A 24750-nucleotide genomic window follows, 5' to 3' on the forward strand; every position below is an offset into this window, starting at 1 on the left:
TGGTTGACTAAACCCAGTTGCACCCCAGTCATTTCACAGAGTTACATGATAAAGTCAAAGTTTACATCAAAGGCATGAGTTTGCAATTAGCTGAACAAGGTCCTTCAGAAATCTTGAAAGAATTACTTTTTTTCTACATTAAACAAATCAACCAACTTTAACCTGACCAGACAGAATCAAAGAGGAGAAATAGTTTATCTAAATCAAATTGAATGGTGATCTAGAGAACACTTTCCAGAAGGACCCTCTTTGGGAAATGCCAAATACTCAGTGCTAGAGTAAATCTCGTATTTCAGTGGAAGGTTTGTCATTCACAGTAGAAGGTGTTTGCACATTTTACATGTTTTCTTCTGATATTTTATATTTATTTCATCTGCTATTGTTTATTTACATGATACCCATGCAGAGCTCCTAACAGGTACCTGAACCTGCCATATTGTTTCATGTCACTAAGCATTTATTCAAACTGTTTCCACTATGTAGATGGTCTTGTCTGGCTCTCAGCCACTCAAGACCTAGCTTTCATGTAATTTCCTCTATTCAACCCACAATCACCACCACCCTCCAACCTGTTGAAACGGACTACTACCTCCTTTGGGCCTCCACCTTACCTGTACATCTTTCTGTCTTAACATTAGTAAACTTTACTTCCACTTGATTGTTTTCTTGTTCATTTCTCTCCTGGGAGAAGGTCTTATTCCTATTCAGATATACAATACTTATATGCTTGTTGAATATACAAGTGGTTATTCAACCACTATTGAGCACCTACTCTTTGCCAATTCTTGCTAAAAGTAAAAAGACATAGATTTTTTTTTAAATCTCTATTGCTAATGAACTTATGACCTAGTGAGGAGAATAGACTTCTATTCAACTAAACTCAGTAAGCCTAAGAGAGGGCTCTGAGCAAGTGCTGAGGCTGAGCTGTTAACTGGCAAGGCATTGAACACATAAAGGCACTATATTTTAATGTATCTTCCATGGTTTTCATAATCCAAACACACCTGCTTCAATCATACATTTCACATTGCTTGCTAATATCTTCTCGGCATAGACTAAACCTAATGTTCTCAAGCTAATGTGCACGAAATCACCCTGGGATTTTGTTAAAATGCAGACTCTGACTCAGTAGGTTTATGGTGGGGACTGAGATCCTGCATTCCTAACAAGCTCCCAGGAGGGATACTGCTGCTGGTCCACAGACAACATTTTGAAGAGCAAGGCTCTAACCCCTTGTCATGTCACCATATAGCCATTGTTGAAGTGGTACCAGTTTTTAGAAAAGTTCCCTCTGCTCCTTACCTAGACGATCTTCTAACTATAATTAAACATGATGAAAGTAACACCAAGAGAGGTAAGATTCAATAGTGCCCTCCAAAAAACTGAGGCCATGAAAGGGTTACTTCTTAACCATTTTAATGTCTAAACACACAATGTCTTTTTTCCTGCTCTCGAGGTCTGCTGCTACCAGAAACTGTGGTCTGAATGTGCAGTAAGATTTTCCCAAATATTCAAGAATGCTATTTTTAAGTCTCCCCCATACTTACACTATAATACCCAGGCCCTTCCTGTAAATGAAGATATCTTTTAACATAACTATAAACACTAATCATCTTTTTTTTTTTTATTTTTTTAATGTTTATTTATTTTTGAGAGAGAGACAGACAGAGTACGAGCAGGGGAGGGGCAGAGAGAGAGGGACACATAGAATCGGAAGCAGCTCCAGGCTCGACTTGGGGCTTGAACTCACGAGCCATTAGATCCTGACCTGAGCCAAAGTCAGACGGCCAACTGACTGAGCCACCCAGGTGCCCCTAAACCCAAATCTTAAGCAATCATAAAGGAAATCCTTTTTTATTGCAACTTGTTTAAAACAAACATTGTAAGGTATTCATAAGAATTTAATGTATTACTGTTAAGGGTTCCTATGACATCTGCTTACTTTTTCAGTTCATTAGAGTCTACAATTTATCATAAAAGTCAAAAGCCACTAGACCATCAGACTTTAGGCTCCCACTCTCCCTATCTGTCTTTTGTCATGTGTCAGTTTCGAATTCTCCTTCGACAAAGTCAAGGTCCCTCTTTGATCCCTATTTGAGCTGTCTTCTTTTGTGGGTGCTCTTCCTCTCTTCCTCACTACTCCAACCAGACCGTGTCCTAGGCATATCTTTTCCTAAGCATGTGGTGAAGACATTACAACTCTTCCTAGCTGCTATTCAATACCACCTTAACTTCGATAATATGTTATTTAAGAGGCAGCCTTGGCTATTTGGTTTTCTCTTGCACAGTTATTGTGTCACTTTCCCTGATGACACAACAGTGAATGGAACAGTAGTGGAATTGTTTTTATCATGAAGGACATTTGGAAGGCACTGGATGCCTTAGCTTGCTTGATGTCAGAGACTAGAGGGAACTCTTCTAAATGTTCCTTCTTCCTTCTTACCACTCATGGTCTCATTTAGGTTAATGCCAAAGATGATGAAGGTGTCCTTGTTGGATCCTGGGACAACATCTATGCCTATGGTGTCCCCCCATCAGCCTGGACCGGAAGCGTTGACATTCTGTTGGAATACCAGAGTACTAAGAATCCAGTCCGGTATGGTCAGTGCTGGGTTTTTGCTGGTGTCTTTAACACATGTAAGTATCCAATTGAGTAACATTTTTTTAATGTAAAGGGAATTTTACTTGAAGACATTTTATCTATAAACTGGCAAAGAGATCTAGCAACCCCTGTTAGCTCTCTAGAATTTATGGATGGCTATTCTGGGATGTAGTCAATGCATAATTAAATTGTACTGGGCCAAATATGCTCATAGTTTCTCTTTGACTGCAGAATCTTTATAGAAAGGATGATGGACTATTTCCTACATAATCCATCACTCAACACCAAGAGAAATGGGAGGAAGGGGCCCAGGGGCAAAGAAATTTTGTGAGGGAAAAGATATGCCATTTTCTTTTCAGTATCCACCCCCCCACCCCCGCATTTTAAAAAGACTAAATTAACAAAATTTTAAGTGATAAATAATAAAAGATATATACTGTTTATTTGTTATTGAAAATGTTATAAATATGCTTATTACTCTCCTATTGTTTATCACTGAGAAGTTTTATAAATATATGCACTTAATTTTTACCATAACTGTGGTAGGGATTGTGACAGGTGGTCTCATCTCCATTTTTACATGCAAATCTCAATGCCCCTGAGCAATTAGATATCAGAACTTAATGAACAATCTTTACTCCCTAGTTTCCCTTTTAGTTTTTAATCCACCCAACATCTAATCTATAGGGGAAAACATATGAGAACAGAATTATTCTCCTCAGCCTCATGCATCATTTTTTGAAATGGCATTTGCTTCTCTAGATCTGGACAACATTATTGTTAATTCAGTGAATATTTTTAAAAATACATTTATCTCAGTATGTCTTCATCATTGGTAATGATTTCCATTCACTTGCCATTTCTACAGCCTTGGAGAAAACATTAAGCTCAAGTTGGAGTGTCCTTTCTGCTTGCTCGTTAATAAAAAATGTTTTTTACCTAGTTAGCATTTTTTCTTTTAATCAGAAAAATCAAGGAGGGACTGGTGGCTGGAAGCCAGGATGAGGCCATTTTTTATAAATGATCATGAAGCCTCACAGTTTTAGCTCAAAGTTGTAATAGTCCAAGATTAGTCAGTGATAGCCAAGTGGAAAGAAATTGTGAGTCTTGTGTTGTGTGTTTTGATTTTCTATGGGATTCAACTAGGTAAGATTATTTTCTTAGTCATTTGCATATATCCAAGGGCTAAAGTAATATATTTAGAAGAAATAAAGAAATAAAGGCCAGTGTATCAGTTTTGTAGAAGTGCTGGTCTCTGATGTTCTAGCAGAAGTTAAACTTCATGATGGAATAACAATTAGAGGTAGCCCCCTCCCTCACCGTTCCCAAGCCCAGACCATGTGGAGGGTACCCTATGGGAGAAGCTTCTCATAGGAAATTCCTCCAGGAACACAGAAAGGACCCTCTCTCCCTTGTGTCTTCCTGCTGTCTACAATTTCACTATCCCAACGTAATTCCTTCAGGCTTAGAACCAGATAAAATAGTGAACACCTTCCATCCATTTATGCTTTTCTTTCACTGTTTTTTATTTATAATTTGTATATTTGTTACTTTATTGCTTAACAATGCTAAACATTCACATCTTCAAAAATAATTATTTTTTTATTTTTTATTTTTTAAAATTTACATCCAAATTAGCATATAGTGCAACAATGATTTCAGGAGTAGATTCTTTAGTGCCCCTTACCCATTTAGCCCATCCCCCCTCCCACAACCCCTCAAGTAACCCTGTTTGTTCTCCATATTTACGAGTCTCTTCTGTCTTGTCCCCATCCCTGTTTTTATGTTATTTTTGTTTCCCTTCCTATGTTTATCTTTTTTTTTTCTCTTAAAGTCCTCATATGAGTGAAGTCATATGATTTTTGTCTTTCTCTGGCTGACTAATTTCATTTAGCATAATACCCTCCTGTTCCATCCACATAGTTGCAAATGGCAAGATTTCATTCTTTTTGATTGCCAAGTAATGCTCCATTGTATATATATACCACATCTTCTTTATCCATTCATCCATCGATGGACATTTGGGCTCTTTCCATACTTTGACTATTGTTGATAGTGCTGCTGTAAACATTGGGGTGCATGTGTCCCTTCGAAACAGCACACCTGTATCCCATGGATAAATGCCTAGTAGTGCATTTGCTGTGTCATAGGGTAGTTCTATTTTTAGTTTCTTGAGGAACCTCCATACTGTTTTCCAGAATGGCTGCACCAGCTTGCATTCCCACATTTATGCTTTTTGTATGAAAGAGTCATCAAGTCTATTCCTAAAAACAGGCTTTGGTGGTAAGCTAAGGCAGAAGCACAATGTGAGGAAGTCACAGTAAGAATAAACCCCAAGAGGGAAGTTGGGAGGAAGGCGCTGCTGATGCCCCAGTATCAGGCTTCACCTGTCCTTAACATTATGAGTTTGGCAGACTCTGGAACAAGCCTCATTTTGGGAATTAGTGGTCAGCCTGAAATAGAACTAGGGTGCCAATCATATTACTGGTAAAACTGTGCCTTGAATAGGGTCTGTGAATCAATAGAGGAAGACAGAAGCAGGAAGCGGGTGGTAAGTGCCATCATTTTTGTTTAGGGTATTAAGATTAAGTCCATTAATGAGGACACTTGGGCACTACCAGACTTAAGTTTGGACTTCCAAGGTTGTTCTATTGAAGGAGGTGGATAGTCTTTGGTTAAAAATGCTAAACTATTCTGAGGGGGGAAAAAAGGCAAGCCAAGTCATTAATCTTAAAATTGTCAGCTGAATTATTTTCAATGAGCCCTGATGTCTGGCATCCTGGGAGCCAGGGAGGGCATTTGGATTGAGTTTAATCATTAGGTACATATGGCAAGAGATGCATCCAGGTAATTTATTATCTAGCAATTAAAATGAATCTGTAGTGTCGCCCTCTACCAAGTGTCACAAGAGCAAATTCCAACCAGGAGAGCTAACACCACTGAGGCCATCTTTCATAGCTTCCTATTAGCTGAGTTTTTTTTTTAAATTATTTTCAGCAACATAGTCCCATTAGATGAACTAAAATAATATGACTTTAATGACTGTATGATTAGCAAGTAAACAATTGTAACCCTGTTATTGGGATTTTATTCCTTTTATTCCACTTATTTTGAATGATCACACAGCAAGATTTCTCTCCATAGTCCCAAAGCTTGACAGTAGTCCCCCTTCTTCAGTATGGAACATTTGAGGACAACCCATGCAAAGAAGGAAATCCCTTATGAGAAGGGATTGTTCACTATGTATTTATTAAATTTTGGTGATGGGTTTCATTGTGGTCTGTCCTTGCTTCCAGTTTTGCGATGCCTTGGGATACCAGCGAGAGTTGTTACCAATTATTTCTCAGCCCATGATAATGATGCCAATTTGCAAATGGACATCTTCCTGGAAGAAGATGGGAACGTGAACTCCAAACTCACCAAGGATTCGGTGTGGTGAGTTTGATTTACAAGGGCATTTGCTGATATCATATTAAAGTGATATTACACATTTACCACAAGACAGGCTAGGCCTAATGTTTCTTCCCATTCTATTTTAAGGATTGTTCAATACCATAGTCAGAAATGTCTGATTGGCAGAGATTGTTTTCAGCTAATGAATGAGAAATGTTACTGAACAGGCAGTTTGCGTTTCTAGTAATAAAGATCGATCATTGCATTGTGACAGCAACCACTGAAAAAGCCCATAGTTTTAGCTATGCCTTTAGGCCAGAGCCCACAGTAGCTGCTCTCTACTTTGGTATAAGAATATTATGGTGAATGGCAGACATATGGGAACCCAGCATTCTCTTTCTCAATACTCTAAGAGTAATATATCTAACAATTATTAAGCACTTACTATGTACCAGTATCTGTGTGTAGTCGATCGGATCTTATTCTTTGAACAGCTTTATCATGTGGGTTCTTATTATATCGCCATTTACAGATGAGGAAACTGAGGCCCAGAAAGGTTAAAGTAATTTGCTCAAGGTCAAATACTTGACAAGCCCAGAATAAAATGCAAATACACCTGATCCTTAACCACATTTTTTTTTTTTGCCTTTGCAATATGGGATTGCTCTTGGAATGTAAAGATGTGGTTCTTCTTGATTTGTGATTTCATCTTTCAATCAGAAATAGAAATGGGAGTCTGGGGCACCTGGGTGCCTCAGTTGGTCAACCGTCTGACTTCGGCTCAGGTCATGATCTCATGGTTCATGAGTTCAAGCCCTGCATCGGGCTCTGTGCTGACAGCTCAGAGCCTGGAGCCTGCTTTGGATTCTGTGTCTCCCTCTCTCTGACCCTCCCCTCCTTGCGCTCTGTCTCTCTCTCTCTCTTTCTCTCTCTCTCTCTCTCTCTCAAAAATAAACATTAAAAAAAAAACGTTTAAATACTATTTTTAAAAAAAAAGAAATAGAAATGGGAGTAAAGTTGAAATTGTTACTAATACCAACCACATAGTTCTTTCACTGCCCTGAACAACTTCATCACAAGCTGACTATGGGGAGTTTAAGATCCCAAAGAAATTTCCTTAGTCCACAGGACCTGCTCAGTCCAAAACAATATTCTAAAAGGAGGGGAGAAATCCAAATGCAAAAGATATTTATGGAGGTCTGCATGGGGGAAAACTGCCAGGCATTGAACTAGTTGGAATTTCCAAGCCAAAAATGTGTCTCCTATGGTTGTTCTTTATAAGTAATAAAGCTAAAACACTGTCAGTTGTAAAAGCATCCGAATGGGGATAGGAGGAAGTTACAAGCTCATTTTAAGAGAAATTAAAAGTTAGAAGTGCCTTAACTCCCCCGTGTTACAGGAATGAATCCCAGTTGTAGGAGCAGCGTTAACTTGCCAGTGCTGGTAAACGCTCATTTGAGGATGTTGCAAGGAGGAAATCGCCGAACTAGTAGCAGAGTGCTACTATGAATAAAAAACAGTGCAGTTCATTTGAAGGGAATGATCTGAGCAATGGTAAGCAAGAGAGGACAGGCAAGACAAAACCTCACCTCTATAAATTGAACAGCAATTTAAAGCATCGTTTAAGCCCTTGGAATTACAGTATAGCAGCCCTGAATGTATATGGAATGACAAAAACAGACCAAAATAGCTGCCCCAAAAGCCTGTTGTCACAGTTTAAAATGGCAAAATGAGAATTATTTGGTATTCTGTACTGCACACCTTTTCCTTAAATACACACACGCGCGCGCGCACACACACACACACACACACACACACACTCAATGCCCTCGTAGCCAACTGTGGCTGGAAATGATTCCTCCCTATTCCTTGGTCTAAATGCCCCCATCATAAATCTCAGTGGGCACCCTAGCAAATAACCCCATGTAGCCCTAAACAAAATTGACACAAAATTGTGAAGCTGATAGATTTTGTTCTTGGTAACCCTTTCCTCTTTCGGCTTTCTACTTGAATTCCTTTCCCTGTCCCTGTTGCCCTTTGCTCCCTCATTGCCTTCCACAAAAGTCCCATCACCCTGGGACTATGATTCCTGATTGGAGACCCTTGCCCATCCTCCACCACTGGACCACTGCCCTAGGCTCCTCTTCCCTCCCCGTGCTTGGTGCATGGTGGGTTTTCAATATATGGTGACTAACGTCTCACTGACCCAACCTGGGACACAACTGACCACGGAGCACAAAAAAGGCTCAGTAAGGTCTGAGTCCAAAGCTTGGCTCTGCCATTGACCAGCTGTGTGACCTTGGGCAAGGCATAACCTCTCTGTGCCTCTTTCCTCCTCTAAAGCAAATTTCCTATTTCATTCAGCACAGAGCCAAGCATAACAGGTGCCTAATGAGTGTTAGCTGTTATTATTGCCTTCATTATTAGTCACACAGCTGGAATTTCTTGGAGGCGGTATGTTGCCATCAACCTAAGCACATTGAAGCAGTCTGAAAAAGAGGGGTGTGTCCCATGTCCTAAGATGACTGAGCTATTTCTTTCACTTTGGAATATTTTTAAAACAAAAGCAGAAATCTGTGTCTACCCCAACCCTCCCAGTGCAAACACTAGTGGATCCTACCAACTATAGATGTTCCATAAAACCAAAAGTATTTCTGAGACCCTCCTTGATTGAAAAAGCTGGTAGGGACTTTCCCTGGACACATCAATCAATACATGGTCCCCACCTCCACACACCCCCACAGCAAGCTCTCACTTAGACAGTTACTTGCTGTGTGACCTTGAGAAAATGACTTCACCTCTCTGAGGCTTCAGTTTCTTCATCAGTAGAATGAGGATAACCATTTCCTGAAGGGGTAGCTGTGACAATTCAATGAGGTAATATAGGTAAAGTACTTACTGTAGTGCTAGGCCCAGACTTCTCAGTGCTCCTCAGTGCCTGCTCCTTAGATTAGTAATGGCCACTGGTAAGAAGCAGGAGCTGCCTGAACTATAGTTTGGCGGGGGGGGCAGAAGGCTGACAGAGGCTGAGGTGAGGGCAGGGAGGATTTGGTGGTCATCAGCTGACCATTGAGAAGCCAGTACAGCATAGCTGACAACACACAGCCTAACGAATCTCCTAGCAGGGATCTCAGGAGTAAGTGCCGTCCCCACAAGGTCCTGGACCCACTACCCTCCTCAGCCTCCAGTCAGACAAACTTGCCCCAACTACCTCCTGATTTGTGTGTGATTCCTGCCCTCCTTGCCCTGCCCCCTCCTCTCTTTCTAAAGGCAACCATGAGAATGACTTCTTGGTATCTCTGTCTTGTGCCTCCATCATCTCTTCAACACTGAGGTGTCCTGGTGGTACACAGTTTGTGGTGAATTAATTTGTCCAGTGGGCCCCCGTGGCCCAGGGTGTCCTCTTCCTTGTGACTCAGCCAAGCCCAGTGTGCCCAGAGCAGAAGTAAGCCAGTGTGAAGGGTTCAGAAGGAGAGTGCAAGAATGCTTTCAAGGGCATATTATCTTCAGCACTCCCCAAGACCAAGGTGGCTGAAGTGTGGGGTTTCAGCCCATGCCTTGACTCTTCTCCCTCTAGCTCCACAGACTGTGGAGGGCTGACTGCTTGTTTTCCTGCTTCCTGGTTTGCTACCTCAGATCCCTGAATGGTAGACGTTCCTCGAAAGTGCCTCGCCTCACAGGGGGCCGTTTTGCACGGAGCGGACACACCGCTGATGCCCACAGAGGGAAGAGTCAGTCCCCTTCTTAGCAATTCAGGAGAGGGAGGGGCCAAGTCACAGCTGGACTGGCACAGCTGGACAAAATAATTGGACCTCACAGTAGCAGATGAAATTCTGAGAGGGCCAACGCAAGGTAACATATCCTGGAAGGAACAATTTAAGCCTCCTGTCCCCTGTGTGCCAATGGGTTTTGAATTATGTGTAACCTCTGGAGGAAGGCATCTATGAATCACCGCAGACAGTTTAATGAAGATGCTTGTGCGATGTTTAGCTGCAGTGCAAACAGTGAATAGGGATATGAGGGCTCGTTGAGGAGGGAGAACACAGCTCACTCTGATGGGCAGGGGTAAGGTGACGGTTTGGCCTCACCTTGAAAGAGCTCAGTCTGATCACCTCATTATATGACTATCACAGTGGAAATGGAAACAATTTTCAAAGAAAGGGATGGTGGCACTTATTAGTGTCACGAAGGTATTTCCGTGAACAGCTCTTCTCCTTGTAAATGAAAGTGTTTATCCTGTGTCCTTTTTGCTGGAGAGCAGGGAGTCAGATTTGATGATTCTGGGTGAAAGAACTATGCCCACCTCATGGCTGGCCCCCACCAGACTGCAGCCCCCACAGGGGGAGCAGTGTCTGATCTAATTTATTTTCATTTGTTTTGCCAGCATGTAACAGGGTGCAGGGCACAGAGCAAGGACTTAATAAATGGAATTGGTTGGAAAACATTTTTAATGCTCATTTAACTGAATAAGTGTCATTTAATTCATTTAACAAACACTATTGTGCACTAATATGTCCAAATACCAGATGCTAAGGATTCAGAGAGAAATTAGTCAGCTACTACCCTTGAGGAGCTTGATCCAATGTTCGTGGATGAGACAACCATGTATAGAACTCTATAAAATATAACACCAGGCAGCATGGAGATGAGGGAAAGGGGCTTCCATTCTAAGCCTAGGGGGGCAAAGGCAAAGGCTGTTCACCTGGGAAGTGGCCATGGGCTCAAAGTCATTATCCCCCTGTAATCATCTGGCTGTGCTGTTCATAGATAGAATGTCAGGGAAATGACCTTGGCCCACAGATGAAACTCAAGGATATTCCTGTAAAAGTCTAAAGCGCCGAGATGAGACAACCAGAGATCAATCTGCTTCAAGAACCAGGCAGGAAGGAATGAAAGCTTATGCAGAGTTAGCCTGTGTTTGTATGACCACAGTTGTTGAATATCCAAACTTGCTCTAACTTGCCTTCCAGCTCCTTGCCACTCCTTTTCTCTATGCCATCAAGAACACGTGGCTCTTTGCCTGCCTTCCTGAAGGAGCTGATACCCCCAGGCTATGCATTCAGTGAGAAGTTGGATCCTTGTTCTCCACCTCTCACCACCTTTTCTGCTTCTCTACCCTCTAAGTGTCTAATCCCTGCCTCCTTTAAGGACAAACCCACTCCTCACTCTCTTAGTTTTAGAGGTCCAACAGCCAACAGTGTCCCAAATTCCCTCTGGAAGACAACAGCTCTCTAGATCCCATGACTTCTTTTTGTTCAGTTTCTAAGCCACTCCTCCCCATGTCCCTTTCCATCCTGCTCACATTCCCAGGGAAGTTGTTCAACTCCTGACAATGGAGCTTCAAGAGAGGTGGGCGGAAGCTCGTGCTATCCATGCCCTTGGGATATGAAGAGAAGGGGGCTGAGCATATGCGTGTACGCCAAGATCCATAGCTGACCCGTCTGCTTCTCGAGGTCCAGCTGATTGGCCAATTGGCAGATGTAGAAAACATCCTAACTTGGAGTTTTAAACATTTTATATGATATTAAAGATAATTGGGAAAATGGTGAACACTAAAACAATCAGCAAGTCTTTACCTCCTTTACTGCCTTTTCATTTGAAATTCAGGAGGTTTGATTAAACTGGCGTTTTCAATTTAATTTTTTTTTTAATTTTTTTTTCAACGTTTTTTATTTATTTTTGGGACAGAAAGAGACAGAGCATGAATGGGGGAGGGGCAGAGAGAGAGGGAGACACAGAATCGGAAACAGGCTCCAGGCTCCGAGCCATCAGCCCAGAGCCCGACGCGGGGCTCGAACTCACGGACCGCGAGATCGTGACCTGGCTGAAGTCGGACGCTTAACCGACTGCGCCACCCAGGCGCCCCATTAATTTTTGAAAATAATTGTGAACAAGCACATTTGTATTTATCCATTTCAGCTCAAAGTTGCAACAATCTAAGCATTAGTCAGTGATCCAAGTGGAAAGTAATCACAATTTTATTTTGTTTTTCCCCAAAGCATCATGGAAAAACACTATATCAAGTCAGACTATTCTTGTAATTTTTTTCCCTCCCTCTCTTCTCTCCATGGTTTAAGGTAATACAATTAGCTCTGCCACTAATTAGCTGGGTCACTTTGGGCAAGTTGCTTGATTTCTCTGGGCTGTAATGTTCTCATATGTAAATGTATGAGTTTGGTCTTAATTATCTCTAGGGACATTTCTAGCTTCCCCCTCAAAAAAAAGTTTTAATAAATTTCACTGTTCTTCCAGCAAGGGCTTTCCTCTCATAATTCCAGAAAGTTCTAGAAAGTAGAAGTACCATATGCTTCTACAACAGTAGAGCATAGTTCTCTACCACTTGCTCTCTGTGAAGACCTGTTCATCTGCACAGGGCCAGCTGTGATCCACTCACTAGGTGCTGCTTTGCAAATTGACTTCACATCAGCTCTCAAGGAAGGAAAAAAAAATCAAACAGACACCACAGAAAAATTTTGTAGTTTTTGGCATCAGTGAATCTCGTTCTTTTACAAAAATTCCAACTTCCTTCAACACTTGTTGGAAAGAGTACAGTTGTTATTGTTTTATTTTTTTTTTTCACTCTAAATGCAAAAATCTCTGCTGCAATGGGAAGTATTGACTATCAATAAAGCTCTTTGGAAACAAGTTTTAGAGCAGAAATTAAGCAGCCTTCACAGCTGGAGGCCAGCACGGGATATAATACTGATCCAAATTCTCATTGCAGTCTCTGCACTGGGCATACTGGTTTGCATATTGTAGGTGTGGTTTTGAAGTTTAGATTGATCTATCTTGTACATTGCTTTAGAGACTCAGTGTGTTCCAGCTAGTTGGACTTTCAGATTGTTGTATAATACTAAGCTTTAATTACTGTATGTGCAAAAAAGGATTATACAAAAACTAATTCCAGATGAAAACAAGTAGAGAAAATTTTCTGAATATAGACCAAACTGCTTACAGATGTTTGTAAAACTAACCTGTGATACATCCAGGCTACCAATTCCAAACATCTCGGAAGACATTCTTTTCAAATAGATTATCTTTTTAATGTTACCGTCAGCCAAATTGTCTTTGAGGGACTCCTCTAGAACAAGATCATGAGTTCTGTCACTAGAGAACTAAGAATATGCACTCTGAATCTATACCAGAGCCTTGAAGAAAGGATGGTAAAAGTTATTTGCCACCACCAAAGAATCAAAATAGCTCATGCTTATGGAGTGCTTTCATTGTGCCAGGTTCTGATCTAACTGGGTGACACATAACAACTTGTTTGATCTTTTTAACAACCTGTTAGGGTGCTTGCTATTATTGTCTCCATTTATAGATGAAGAAACTGAGGCACAGTAACCTAAACATAGTCAGCAGCCAATAAGTGGCAGAGCCTGAATTACAAACCCAAAGGGGTTGACTCTAGAGCTCACTTTTTAAATAATACTTTTACTGAAATATAATTAACATAACAGTAATTTTAAAATTACAAGATTTTATATTGGGCTTACAATATAGAAAGATATAATCTAAATTATAATAATAGCACAAAGGACAAAGGGAATGGAACAAAGTTTTTGTATGTTATTAAAAATAGGTTGGTATTAATCTGAACTAGAGTTTTCAGTTAGAATGTTAATTATAATCCCAGGGAAACTACTAAGGAAAAACTGAAAAAAATATATAGTAAAAGAAACAGAGAAAGAACTAAAATGGCATACTAGAAAATATCTTTTTACACAAAGTAAAGAAGGAATGAGGAATAAAGAAGAAAAAGAACATAATACATATAGCAAGGAACCAGTAAAATGGCAGATGTCAGTCCTACTTATCAGTAATTGGATTAAATATCAATGGATCAAATATTAAGATATGCTTTATGGCCTAACATATGGTCTATTCCAAAGAATGTTTCATTCCCATTTGAGAGATGTGTATTTTGTTGCTGTAGGGTAGGACATTTTGTAGACATCCATTAGGTCCGGTTGGCTTATTGTGTTGTTCTAGTCTTCTATTTGCTTGTTAATCTTCTACCTGCTTGTTGTGTCCATTATTGAAAGTGCAGTATTGAAGTATCCAACTTTTATTTGTTAAATTGGTTTTTTTTTGTTTGCTTGCTTGTTTGTCTTTATTAAGGTACAAGTGACATTGGTTTTGGGTGTACAACATAATGACTAATATTTGTGTATATTGCAAAATGATCACCATAAATTACATAGTTACAAAATTTGTGTGTGTGTGTGTGTGTGTGTGTGTGTGTAATGAAGACATTTAAGGTCTCAACTACCAACGTGCAAATAACTGGAAGTTTGTATCTTTTGACCCACTTTACCCCTTTTGCCTCCCCCCTACTCTTCACCTCTGGTTGTTAAATTGTCTATTTTTCCCTTCTGCTTTTAGATATGGGTATGTTAATGATTATTATGTTTTCCTAATAGCATTACCTTTTTGTCATTATAAAATTTCCTTCTTTGTCTCTAGTAACAATATTTGTAATAAAGTCTATTTTGTCTGACATAAATATAGCTGCTCCAGTTATCTTTTGAGTCTATTTTCACAGCCTGTTTTTCCATCTTTTTACTTTCAACCTATTTGCATCTTTGAATATAAAATGTATCTCTTGGATAAAACATACAGTTTTGTTATCCATCTTGCCAGTCTCTGCCTTTTGACGTTAGTGTTTAGTCTACAAGTGTTTAATGTAATTACTGATATATATCTGCAATTTTACTATATCCTTTCCATATGCATTATGTCTTTTTTCTTCCCCTATTTCTCCATTACTTTCTTACTTTGTGTAAAAAAATATTTTGTGGTATACTATTTTAATTCTTTTTCTGTTTCTTTTGACTATATATATTTCACTTTTTTCCTTAGTAGTTTCCCTGGGGATTACAATTTAAAACCATAAATTGAAACAACCTGGTTCATACTAATACCAATTAATTTCAATAGCATTCAAAAACTCTGTTCTACTCTTCCTGCCTTTGTTCTGTTATTGTAATACAGATTGCATCTTTCTACATTATAAGCCCACCAACACAATTTACAATTACTGCTTTATGAAGCTGTCTTTAAAATCTGGGGTGCCTGGGTGGCTCAGTCGGCTAAGTGTCTGACTTCAACTCAGGTCATGATCTCACAGTTCATGGGTTCTAGTCTTATGTTGGGCTCTGTGCTGACAGCTCACAGCCTGGAGCCTGATTCGGATTCTGTGTCTCCCTCTCTCTCTGCCCCTCCCCCACTCACTCACTGTCTCCCTCTCATAGATATATAGATAGATAGATAGATAAATAAATAAATAAAATCAGAAAGAAGAATTAAAAGCAAATATACATTTATACTGTTTTATTTCTCTATGTAGTTACCTTTGCCTTCTTTTTTGAAGGATACTTTTCTTAGATATACAGTTCTTATTTAACTTTTTCTTTCAGCAGTTTGAACATATCATCCCACTGGCTTCTAGCCTCCATGGTTTCTGATGAGTAGTCAGTTTTCATCCTATTAGTGATCTCTTATACATAATGAATCACTTTTCTCATACTGTGTTCAAGATTCTCTCTTTATTTTCATCATTCTGCAGTTTGACTCTGAGGTATTTAGGCATGTGTGTGTGTGTGTGTGTGTGTGTGTGTGTGTATATATATATATATATATATATATATATATATATAAATGTATGTACACACACACACACACACACACATATATATATACATACATATATATATATACATACATATATATATATAGCTTTGAGTTTGTCCTATTTGAGATTTTTTTGACTTCTCAGATATATACATTAATGTCTCATCAAATCTGGAAAGTTTTAGCTGTTATTTTTTTCAAATATTCTTTCTGCTCCTTTCTCTCTTTCCTTTTCTTCAGGGACCTTCACTATGAGTATGTTTATACACCTGCTGGTATCCCACATGTCTCTGGGGCTTTGTTCATTTTTCTTCATAGTTTTTCTTCTGTTATTCAGACTAGTTGTTTCAACTGACTTATCTTCAAGTTCACTTACTCTTTCTTCTTTGTGTCTACTCAGATCTGCTTTGGAGACCCACTAGTGAATTTTTGAATTTTTCATTCTAGTTATTATATATTTCAGCTCCAGAATTTCTGTTTTATTCCTTTTCATAATTGTTATCTTTTTCATTGATATCCTCTATTTGATTAGACATCATTCACATGGTTTTCTTTAGTTATTTGAACATGTTTGTTATACCTTAAACTTTTTGTCTGGTAAACCCAATGTCTTGGCTTTCTTGGTTACAGTTTCTCTTAATTTTTAATTTTTTTAAATGTTTATTTCTTTTTGAGAGAGAGTGTGCATAAGTGGGGGAGGGGCAGAGAGATGGAGATACAAGGTCCAAAACAGGCTCCAGGCCCTGAGCTGCCAGCACAGAGTCTGGCACGGAACTCTAATTCACAAGCAGTAAGATCATGACCTGAGCCCAAGTCAGACACTCAACTGATACCCAGGCGCCCCAGTGACAGTTTCTCTTGATTGTTTTTGTTTGTTTGTTTTTCTGTATATGGACCACACTTTTCTGTTTCTTTGCATGTCTTCCATTTTTAAACAGTACTAGACATTTTTTTTAATGTTTATTTATTTTTGACACAGAGAGAGACAGAGCATGAACAGGGGAGGGTCAGAGAGAGGGAGACACAGAATCTGAAGCAGGCTCCAGGCTCCAAGCTATGAGCACAGAGCCTGATGCGGGGCTTGAACTCACGGACTGTGCGATCATGACCTGAGCCCAAGTCGGATGTTTAACAGACTGAGCCACCCAACAGGTGCCCCAACAATACTAGACATTTTAAATAACATAATGTGACAACTCTGTAAATCAGATTTCCTGCTCCCCAGAGTCTGTTGTTGATGTTTGTGTTGTTGTTGTTGTTGTTGCTGCTGCTGCTGTTTGTTTGATGACTTTCCCAGACTAATTCTGTCAAGTGTCCACTCTTTATCATGTGTGGCCACAGATGTCTCTACTGGGTTAGCTTAATGGTCAGTTAACAGTTGGACAAAAATTTCTTTAAATACCTTGAACTAACAAGGTCTCAGTCTTACTAAGGAGCTCTCTGTTTGTTGGAAGAAGGTCTTCAAACACTCCATCAGCAAATTTATAATTCTGCTGGCGCCTTTACTTCCTGCTTGCACAGTACCTCGAGATCAGCTAGAAATGAGAATTTACAACCCTCTTAGGGCTTTCTTGGGAATGCTCACAGCCCTGCATATGTGTGTGGCCACCTAGACTCTCAAGAGTATGTCAAAGTTGTTCAAAGCCCCTTGTGAACATTTCAGTCTTTAGGGTTTCCTTTTAAGTTTATTAGGGAGCCAGCTTTTTATTATCACCAATTGGTGTCACCTCTTTATGCAACCATGATTTTAAACAGTTGCTTCTAATTATTTGTGAAAAACATCCTTTGGATAATGTAATTTGCATGGAGTGAGGTCTGAATCAAATCAAATAAAAAGAAGTCCTGGGAATGGAGATGTTCAGAAAACTGCCAAACAAGTTAGTGACAATTCTTTGGAGATGGCGCTTTTAGGGAATTACAAACCCATTTTCTCCCCTTCATTGGCTGCTAAGCTGGAAGTTTTTATAGCTACCATATTTGTGAAGCTGCTGACTTTCATGACTACCACGGAGCTATGGAAAGGGGGAGTGGGAATAAGGCAAATTCAAATGCTACAAAACTTACTATTCTTAATGAGATCCATTTGTTTTTGTTGACTAAGTCTTCAGACTGTTGTAAGTCTTCAGTCCATTCACAGAGTTCTGGAAAAGTTGGCTTTCATCATGTTTGTTAGTATTCTCATTGTTTTTGTGAAGGAGCACTTTCTTGGAAGTCCTTACTCTACCATTTTAGAAATGTTTCCTTAGAGCACACTTTTAACCACTACACAAGTGATTTCAAATTAGGAGTCTACCACACTCCTTCACAGTTTTACATTTTGTAGGAATATTTTAGTATCTAGTATCATCTTCCTGACACCTGTTGAAAGACGTGTTATTTTATGTATATCCTTTTATTTCTCTATTTATTTTGTACATTATAGGACATTATATTGCTCTTTTAGAAATTGTGTGTAAAAAGCTACCTATGGACTTAATTTCAGTATAATAAAGGAATGTTATAAAATATTTGCTTTAAAACTAGGAAAGGGCATTGTTTTTTGAAGGTTGAAAATCATTGCCGTAGACTTCCCTTTCCTATGATAGTCCTGTAAGAGAATATCTTCAAAGAGGGCCTGAAGTCCCTAATATACTCAAGATCCACTTGAGAGAAAGCAAGGAGGGAGTTTGAGAAGTTAAACAAAATCAAAGGCTACTACAAATACATCTCAGAAAATTAAAATTCAAGAGAAAGTGAGAGCCATCTGATAAATCACATAGAAAGCACTAAGATATTTTCATTAATAAGAAAAATATCATGTTTTGGTTACTCATAAATTCTGCCTAAGAGAGTCATCATACATACCATTCAATATTTACCAGTTTTTACATAATTAGAAGCTAATAAAATATAGGGGCCTCTGGGTGGCTCAGTTGGTTAAGTGTCGGACTTCAGTTCAGGTCATGATCTCATGGTTTATGAGTTTGAGCCCCACATCGGGCTCTGTGCTGACAGTTCAGAGCCTGGAGTCTGCTTCTGATTCTGTCTCTCCCCCTCTCTCTCTGTCCAGCTCATGCTCTGTCTCTCTCTGTCTGTAAACAATAAACATTAAAAAAAGGAGTTAAGGGGTGCCTGGGTGGCGCAGTCGGTTAAGCGTCCAACTTCAGCCAGGTCACAATCTCGCGGTCTGTGAGTTCGAGCCCCGCGTCGGGCTCTGGGCTGATGGCTCGGAGCCTGGAGCCTGTTTCCGATTCTGTGTCTCCCTCTCTCTCTGCCCCTCCCCCGTTCATGCTCTGTCTCTCTCTGTCCCCAAAATAAATAAACGTTAAAAAAAAAATTAAAAAAAAAGGAGTTAATAAAATATACATCACAAAGGCTATACTGAATGTATTAATTTCTTTTGATGATTAATAAGACCTCTAGAAAACCTTGTATAAATAAGAGCTATCAACCTTAGAATTTTATATTCATAAAGAGCTTTATAATGCAAAATGATAATTTTGGTACCTATTGAGACTGTTGGCTGTATTTTGTTTAAATCCCTTCAATGATTATGGATAAACTTGGGCAGGATTTATTATAGTCATTTTTTATACATTAGAGTTATCCAAAACAAATCTTCTCAAAATCCAATTTTTTCTTCATTTTCAGATGGGATATCAATTCCTAATTTTCTATGCCAGAGAGAGTAGTACAGGTGGACAGGGCCTTATGTTCAAATTGAATCCAGCACAGGGAACCCAGAAGAGTTACAGAGAGCCTTTTGCTAAGAAGTAATGGCAAATGTGGGTCATATGGACAGGTGACATCTACTTCCTGAGCATTTTAAGAGTTGTTTGTTTGTTTTGTTTTTGCTTTGTTTTTGCCAAATTTAGTTTTATCCTCTGTCTTATCCTTTTTCTGGTGCCATAATGAGAAAAGTAAAACAGATAATCAAAACAGGGGAAGGTATCAGGGCACCTAGGTTGCTCAGTCATTTGAGCATCAGCTCAGGTCATGATCTTGCATTTTGTGAGTTCAAGCCCCTCATTGGGCTCTGCTCTGGCAGTGAAGCCTGCTTGGGATCCTCTCTTTCCCTCTGTCCCTACCACTCCTATGTTTGTGTGCTTTAAATAAATAAATAAATAAATAAATAAATAACTTAAAAAAAAAAAAAGAGAGAGGTGCCCAGGAGGCTCAGTTGGTTAAGTGCCCGACTTTGGCTCAGATCATGATCTTGTGGTTATTGAGCTCGAGCCCCACTTCGGGCTCTGTGCTGACAGCTCAGAGCCCAGAGCCTGCTTCAGATTCTGTATCTCCCTCTCTCCCTCTGCCCCTCCCCCACTCGTGCTCTGTGTCTCTCTCTCTGTCAAAAATAAATAAACACTAAAAACAAAAGAGGGGAAACTATCAAAAGAAGAGAAAAAAAGAAATCTATATGATCATCCCCCAATTTTTTAAAAAAATTATTATTAATAAAGCTGCTATAAAATGCTCTCAATAAACATGCAAGAAACCAGTACCTGGAAGCTTAAGAAGGGAGTGGAAAGGCTCAGGACTAAGGAAAGACACACTCTCAGAAAACTTCATAAATGGAAACAAACTTCTTAGGTACTATGGTACAGTATACCCAATTGAATACATCTGAGCTGGCATTTATCCTGTACATACTGCTAGGAACATACAGTATTTAGGCTGAGTGTCCTTTCTGATTGGTTGCAGCTTCCAGTTGATTCATGTCTGTTTCTGAGCAGTTATTAATTATTCTGAGCATCACCTCTTCTATAAATGCACCTCATAGTTTCATTTTGGGAGTTACAGATCATTCCCAAGCCCACCCCCATCTTCAACCCCCCTCTAATGGCATCTCTCATGCTACATCAGACTGTGCTTAAACTACTTTCTCATTGGAGGACCCCTCCAATGCAAAGGACATGCAAAACAAATACCTTCATTACTTCTCTTTTTTCTTGGTGGGCAGTTGGTTTCTTTGGGGGGATGGGAGGGGGGGGTGACACTAGCCTAGTCTCCCCCTGATTGGACCTCTGACCTTTGACTGACAACCCCAGAAAGATTTTAAATGTCCCTTCCTGGTTTTAGTATTTCAACAGCCCCTATGAACAGCTGCATTCTGAAGCAGGGTAGTGCTCCCAGCTCCCAGCTCCCAGCTCCCAGCACCATAAAAGATTCTTCCAGCATGCCTCCCTTTCTCTGAATAATTCTTTTCTGTTGTCTTGCTTCATTACCTTTCCTAACTGACAAGTTTTTTCTTGGTCCAAGCTTTCATTTCCTCTTTGGAATGTCTTGTTAAACAAGCCTCATAACCCACCAACTTGTCCCTACTTCTTTCCACAATTCCCACCCCACCCCATGCCTACCGCCATTGGAATGGCCAGATCTAAACAATTTCAGGGTGTGCTGTCATTTCTGTCACCAATCTCATTGCCTGGATTAAGAGTATAACAAATGAGCCAGGGAAGTGGGGCTGTGCCCATCTGCTACAAATACACAATTTGCAAGTTAGATAAGTATCTTTCTTCCACCCCCTGTCATTTTTAAAATAAAAGAATTCAAATATTTGGTTTACACTTGAAGTTGGTCCAACACATCTCCTCGAGGGCTCTCTCTCTATCCTATTTGTACCTTCCCCTGAACCATAATAAAGCTGCAAAAACAGGGTTACAAGCCCACAGCTCTTTCTTCCCTTTTAGGGAAAATTTCCTGGACAGATTGTAAATGAGATGACCCTGTGGAGTGTTTAAGCAGTTAGCCAAGTTAAAGGCGGTAAAGATCCCCTTGTTAAATTATCCACTTCATTGTCGTTGAACATCTAGAACACAGAGCCCCAAAGCCCATCTGGATCTCAGCTGTGTTCTCTATGCCTTCAACATCCCATGGGCTCTAGCAACTGTAGATATGACCTGAGCCAGTGGTTAGAACCAGAGCAAATTTTGAACTGTGCACTTAGATTTTTTTTTTTGGAGGGGGGGAAGGGGGTACTAGTGCATGTTTATTATAAAAATTTCAAACATTGCTGAAAAAATCATACAGAAGTCAGTCATCCATATTCTAACTGTTCAGAAAATTTCCAGTATCTCCTTAAGTATCCTTTGATATGTCTCTTTGCATATCATATTCATTTTTTTATTGCTGCATGACAAATTACAAAAAACTTAGCAGCCTAAAACAACACAAGTTTATTTTCAGTTTCTCTGGGTCAGGAGTTTGGGCCAGGTTAACTGGGTCCTCTGCTCAAGGTCCCAAGTAATGGCAATCAAAGCGTTAGCTGGGGCCGTGGTCCCATGTGATATTCCGGGCTCTCTTTGAAGCCCTTTTAGTTTCTTGTAAAGATTCAGTTCCTTGCAGCTGTAGAACTCATGGAAGCTTCCATCTTTTACAAGGCTAGTAGGAGAATGTCTCTGCTGCTTCAGGTCTCCACCTTGCTCTGTCCCTGACCTCTACACCCAGATTTAAAGAGTTTACCTGATTAGGTCAGGCCCACCCTGATATCTCCCTTTTAATTAACTCAGAGTCAACAGATTAATTACCTTAATTACACATGCAAAATCCTTTTTGCCACATAAAGTAACATAATCACAGGCATGATACACCATTCTATTCATAGGTTTCACCCACATTCAAGGGGAGGAAATTATACAAGAGTGAAGGTCATTTAAAATTCTGCCTTCCACGCATATCTACATGTACAATGAACACATACACTGTGTGTGTTCTGGAGTATGATTTTTAACATTTAATATGCCATAAGTATCTATCCTGCCTAATAAATGTAGATCTGGATTTCTGTGGCTGAATAAATTCTGTTTCGTATTTCAAAACAATCACATATTGGACAGTTAGGCTGTTTCTGATTTTTCTTCTTGCAAATTACACAAGGATGAACATTCAGATATATTTGTCTTTGCACCTATGCAAAGATTATTTGGTGCATATAAATTCCAAGGAAAGGGGTTTACTGAAAGGATAAACTAAACCAATGCTATGACAGTCCCTCTGAAGGTCCCTCAGCAATGCATGATGCTATTTTTCCAGTGAGGATCTGCCTTTGGTGAAGATTCTGTGGGTCCTTTGTACCAATTCTGCTGAGTTATTAGCATCCTTGAAAGAAGTTCTAGAAATCACTAGCTGTCACTGCAGGAAACAGACAAAAAGTAACATAAAGCACTTGTCACTTGTCACCCCCATCGTTATTCTCCCTCAAAAAAGTTATTTTCAACTTGATTAAATAGCTCTCAATGAAATGAGGGCTTTATTTTAATTTCCACACCACTTCTTTAGAAACCGACAACAAGAAAACTAGATCACTTTGAAGGTTTATAATTTTCTTTTACCTTTAAAGTGACACTGTGCATTCTGATTGTAGAGTGAGAAGTCAGGTTTCAAATGAAGCCTCTGAGAAAATATAAAACCGTGAATCTTAATAGCTAACAAACAAACAAGAGTTTAATTACACCTGCCTTGGAGATGTCCTACACTTACTAACGGTTGTCCTTGCTTTTCAACCAAGCAATTCCTAAGGGCTAGCTTTAGTGCTGGGAATGTGATGGTGAACCAGACAGAATCCCAGAAGTGAATCACTCATGTTACGAATGCATAATGAAATTACAAGATGAAAACAGAAAGACCATGACAGATCTAGATAAAGAAACTTTAAAATAACCTTTCAGGAAGCATATGTATTTCCCAACCTGAAGAGCAAGGAAATGGAATTCAGAAATGTCTGTAAATATTAGTCCCTTTCACGGGGGACCTTGAAATCAAAGACAAGCATGTGTAACCAGAAATACTTAACATCCAGCCCAAAGGGAACTCTCATGGCATGAGTTCTCCCTGGCTATTCTTCAGCAGAGAGAATGGCATGATTTAAAAAAAGCCCCATGGCTTCGGAGGTAGCACCCTCCCACTCTGTTCATGGCTGGCCTGGGAGCACAGCCATTGGCTTACCACCCACTGTCTAAGGCCCAGACCCAACCTCAGTTCCTTATCTGAGATCTGAAACTCAAAGCATGCTTATCTTGTTCAAGGCTAACCTGGCTCAGGGTATTTGAATTTAAATAAGGAGATTCTGGCATCTATTAATCTAGGGTAGTGGTGTAACAGTGGAATTTTAGCAAGAGCCAGGATTGCTAAACACAGATTGCCCACACGGATTGTGTAGGAAGCAGGACTATGTCCATTTGGGATTTTGCAAATGTTTCATTGCTGTTTCTCTGGATCTCTCTGCCTAATGATGCACTTTCACTGTTCTGAAGGGAGGTGAGCAGTCGTGTTTAAGCTCACAGTGACCTTCCTTCCAGCTTAATGCAAAGATGCAGGCTCTCAAGTGGGAACCAACCTCATGTGCCTGTCCAACTCCTCCACACCTTGACCTTGACCTACATCTACATCTCCCTCCCCCTGCGGACAATGCCTCCACACCCATGCATGGTCTGGCTCTCCACCTCATCCTCCTGTGCTCTTTGTATTCCCATCTTTTATTCCATCTCCTATTCTCTGTTCCTGCTTCCTGTCCACTTGTTCCTCCTCTGTAGGCACAACAATCTCTTCTAATGTGAAAATCACCCAAACAATCCTCCCTGTGTTGCATTACCTTCTAGCCACTGCCCTATCTTCACAACCTAGATCACTCTGAGGGGAGAAACCTGTGCTCCCTGTGTTCCCCTCCTCTGGCTCTGTCCTCACTCTCCTCCACCAGCAGTGCAGACACCAATAACTTGTCCAATCCCGAGTGTCACTTGTGCACGGAAAAATGTCTCTAGGATTTCACTTCCTGGGTTTCTCATGAGCACCTGAGTTCATCACGTCCAAAATTGAACTTGCCACCCACCCAGTACACACCCCAACACAAACCGTCTTCTGTTCCTCCTTCATTCAGTCTTGGTAAATGGAGCCAGCATACTCCCTGGAAACACGAAAGTCTTCCTTCCTTCATCCATCTCCCTCACCACCACAAGCCTGTCAGCAGTACCCGCCATGGCTCCCTGCCCTCCCAAGGGATGGAGGCCACCTCAACTCTGTCACCCATCCTGCCACCCCACCCACCTTCCACAAAGACAGATCTGCAAATTTAACTTGCCCAAGAATAGAGCTCAATTATTTGATTTGTGATAAAAGGATCTCACAGTCTCATCCTCCCCTATGGC

The 24750-nt window shown here is 40.1% G+C and overlaps 1 protein-coding gene across 3 annotated transcripts in view; it reads left to right on the plus strand.

The window, feature by feature from the left end:
• The window catches only part of F13A1 (coagulation factor XIII A chain), a 251473-nt gene that overhangs the window by 90424 nt on the left and 136299 nt on the right, over positions 1-24750 (plus strand). For all 3 annotated transcript variants that reach the window (XM_019830279.2, XM_006931478.3, XM_045057168.1), the window contains exons 7-8: positions 2463-2637; positions 5899-6037. In XM_019830279.2, the coding sequence (XP_019685838.1) occupies positions 2463-2637; positions 5899-6037 (314 nt within the window). The remainder of the gene's footprint in view (positions 1-2462; positions 2638-5898; positions 6038-24750) is intronic.

This window comes from Felis catus, chromosome B2, assembly GCF_018350175.1.
Source record: "Felis catus isolate Fca126 chromosome B2, F.catus_Fca126_mat1.0, whole genome shotgun sequence".
Classification (NCBI taxonomy): Eukaryota; Metazoa; Chordata; class Mammalia; order Carnivora; family Felidae; genus Felis; species Felis catus.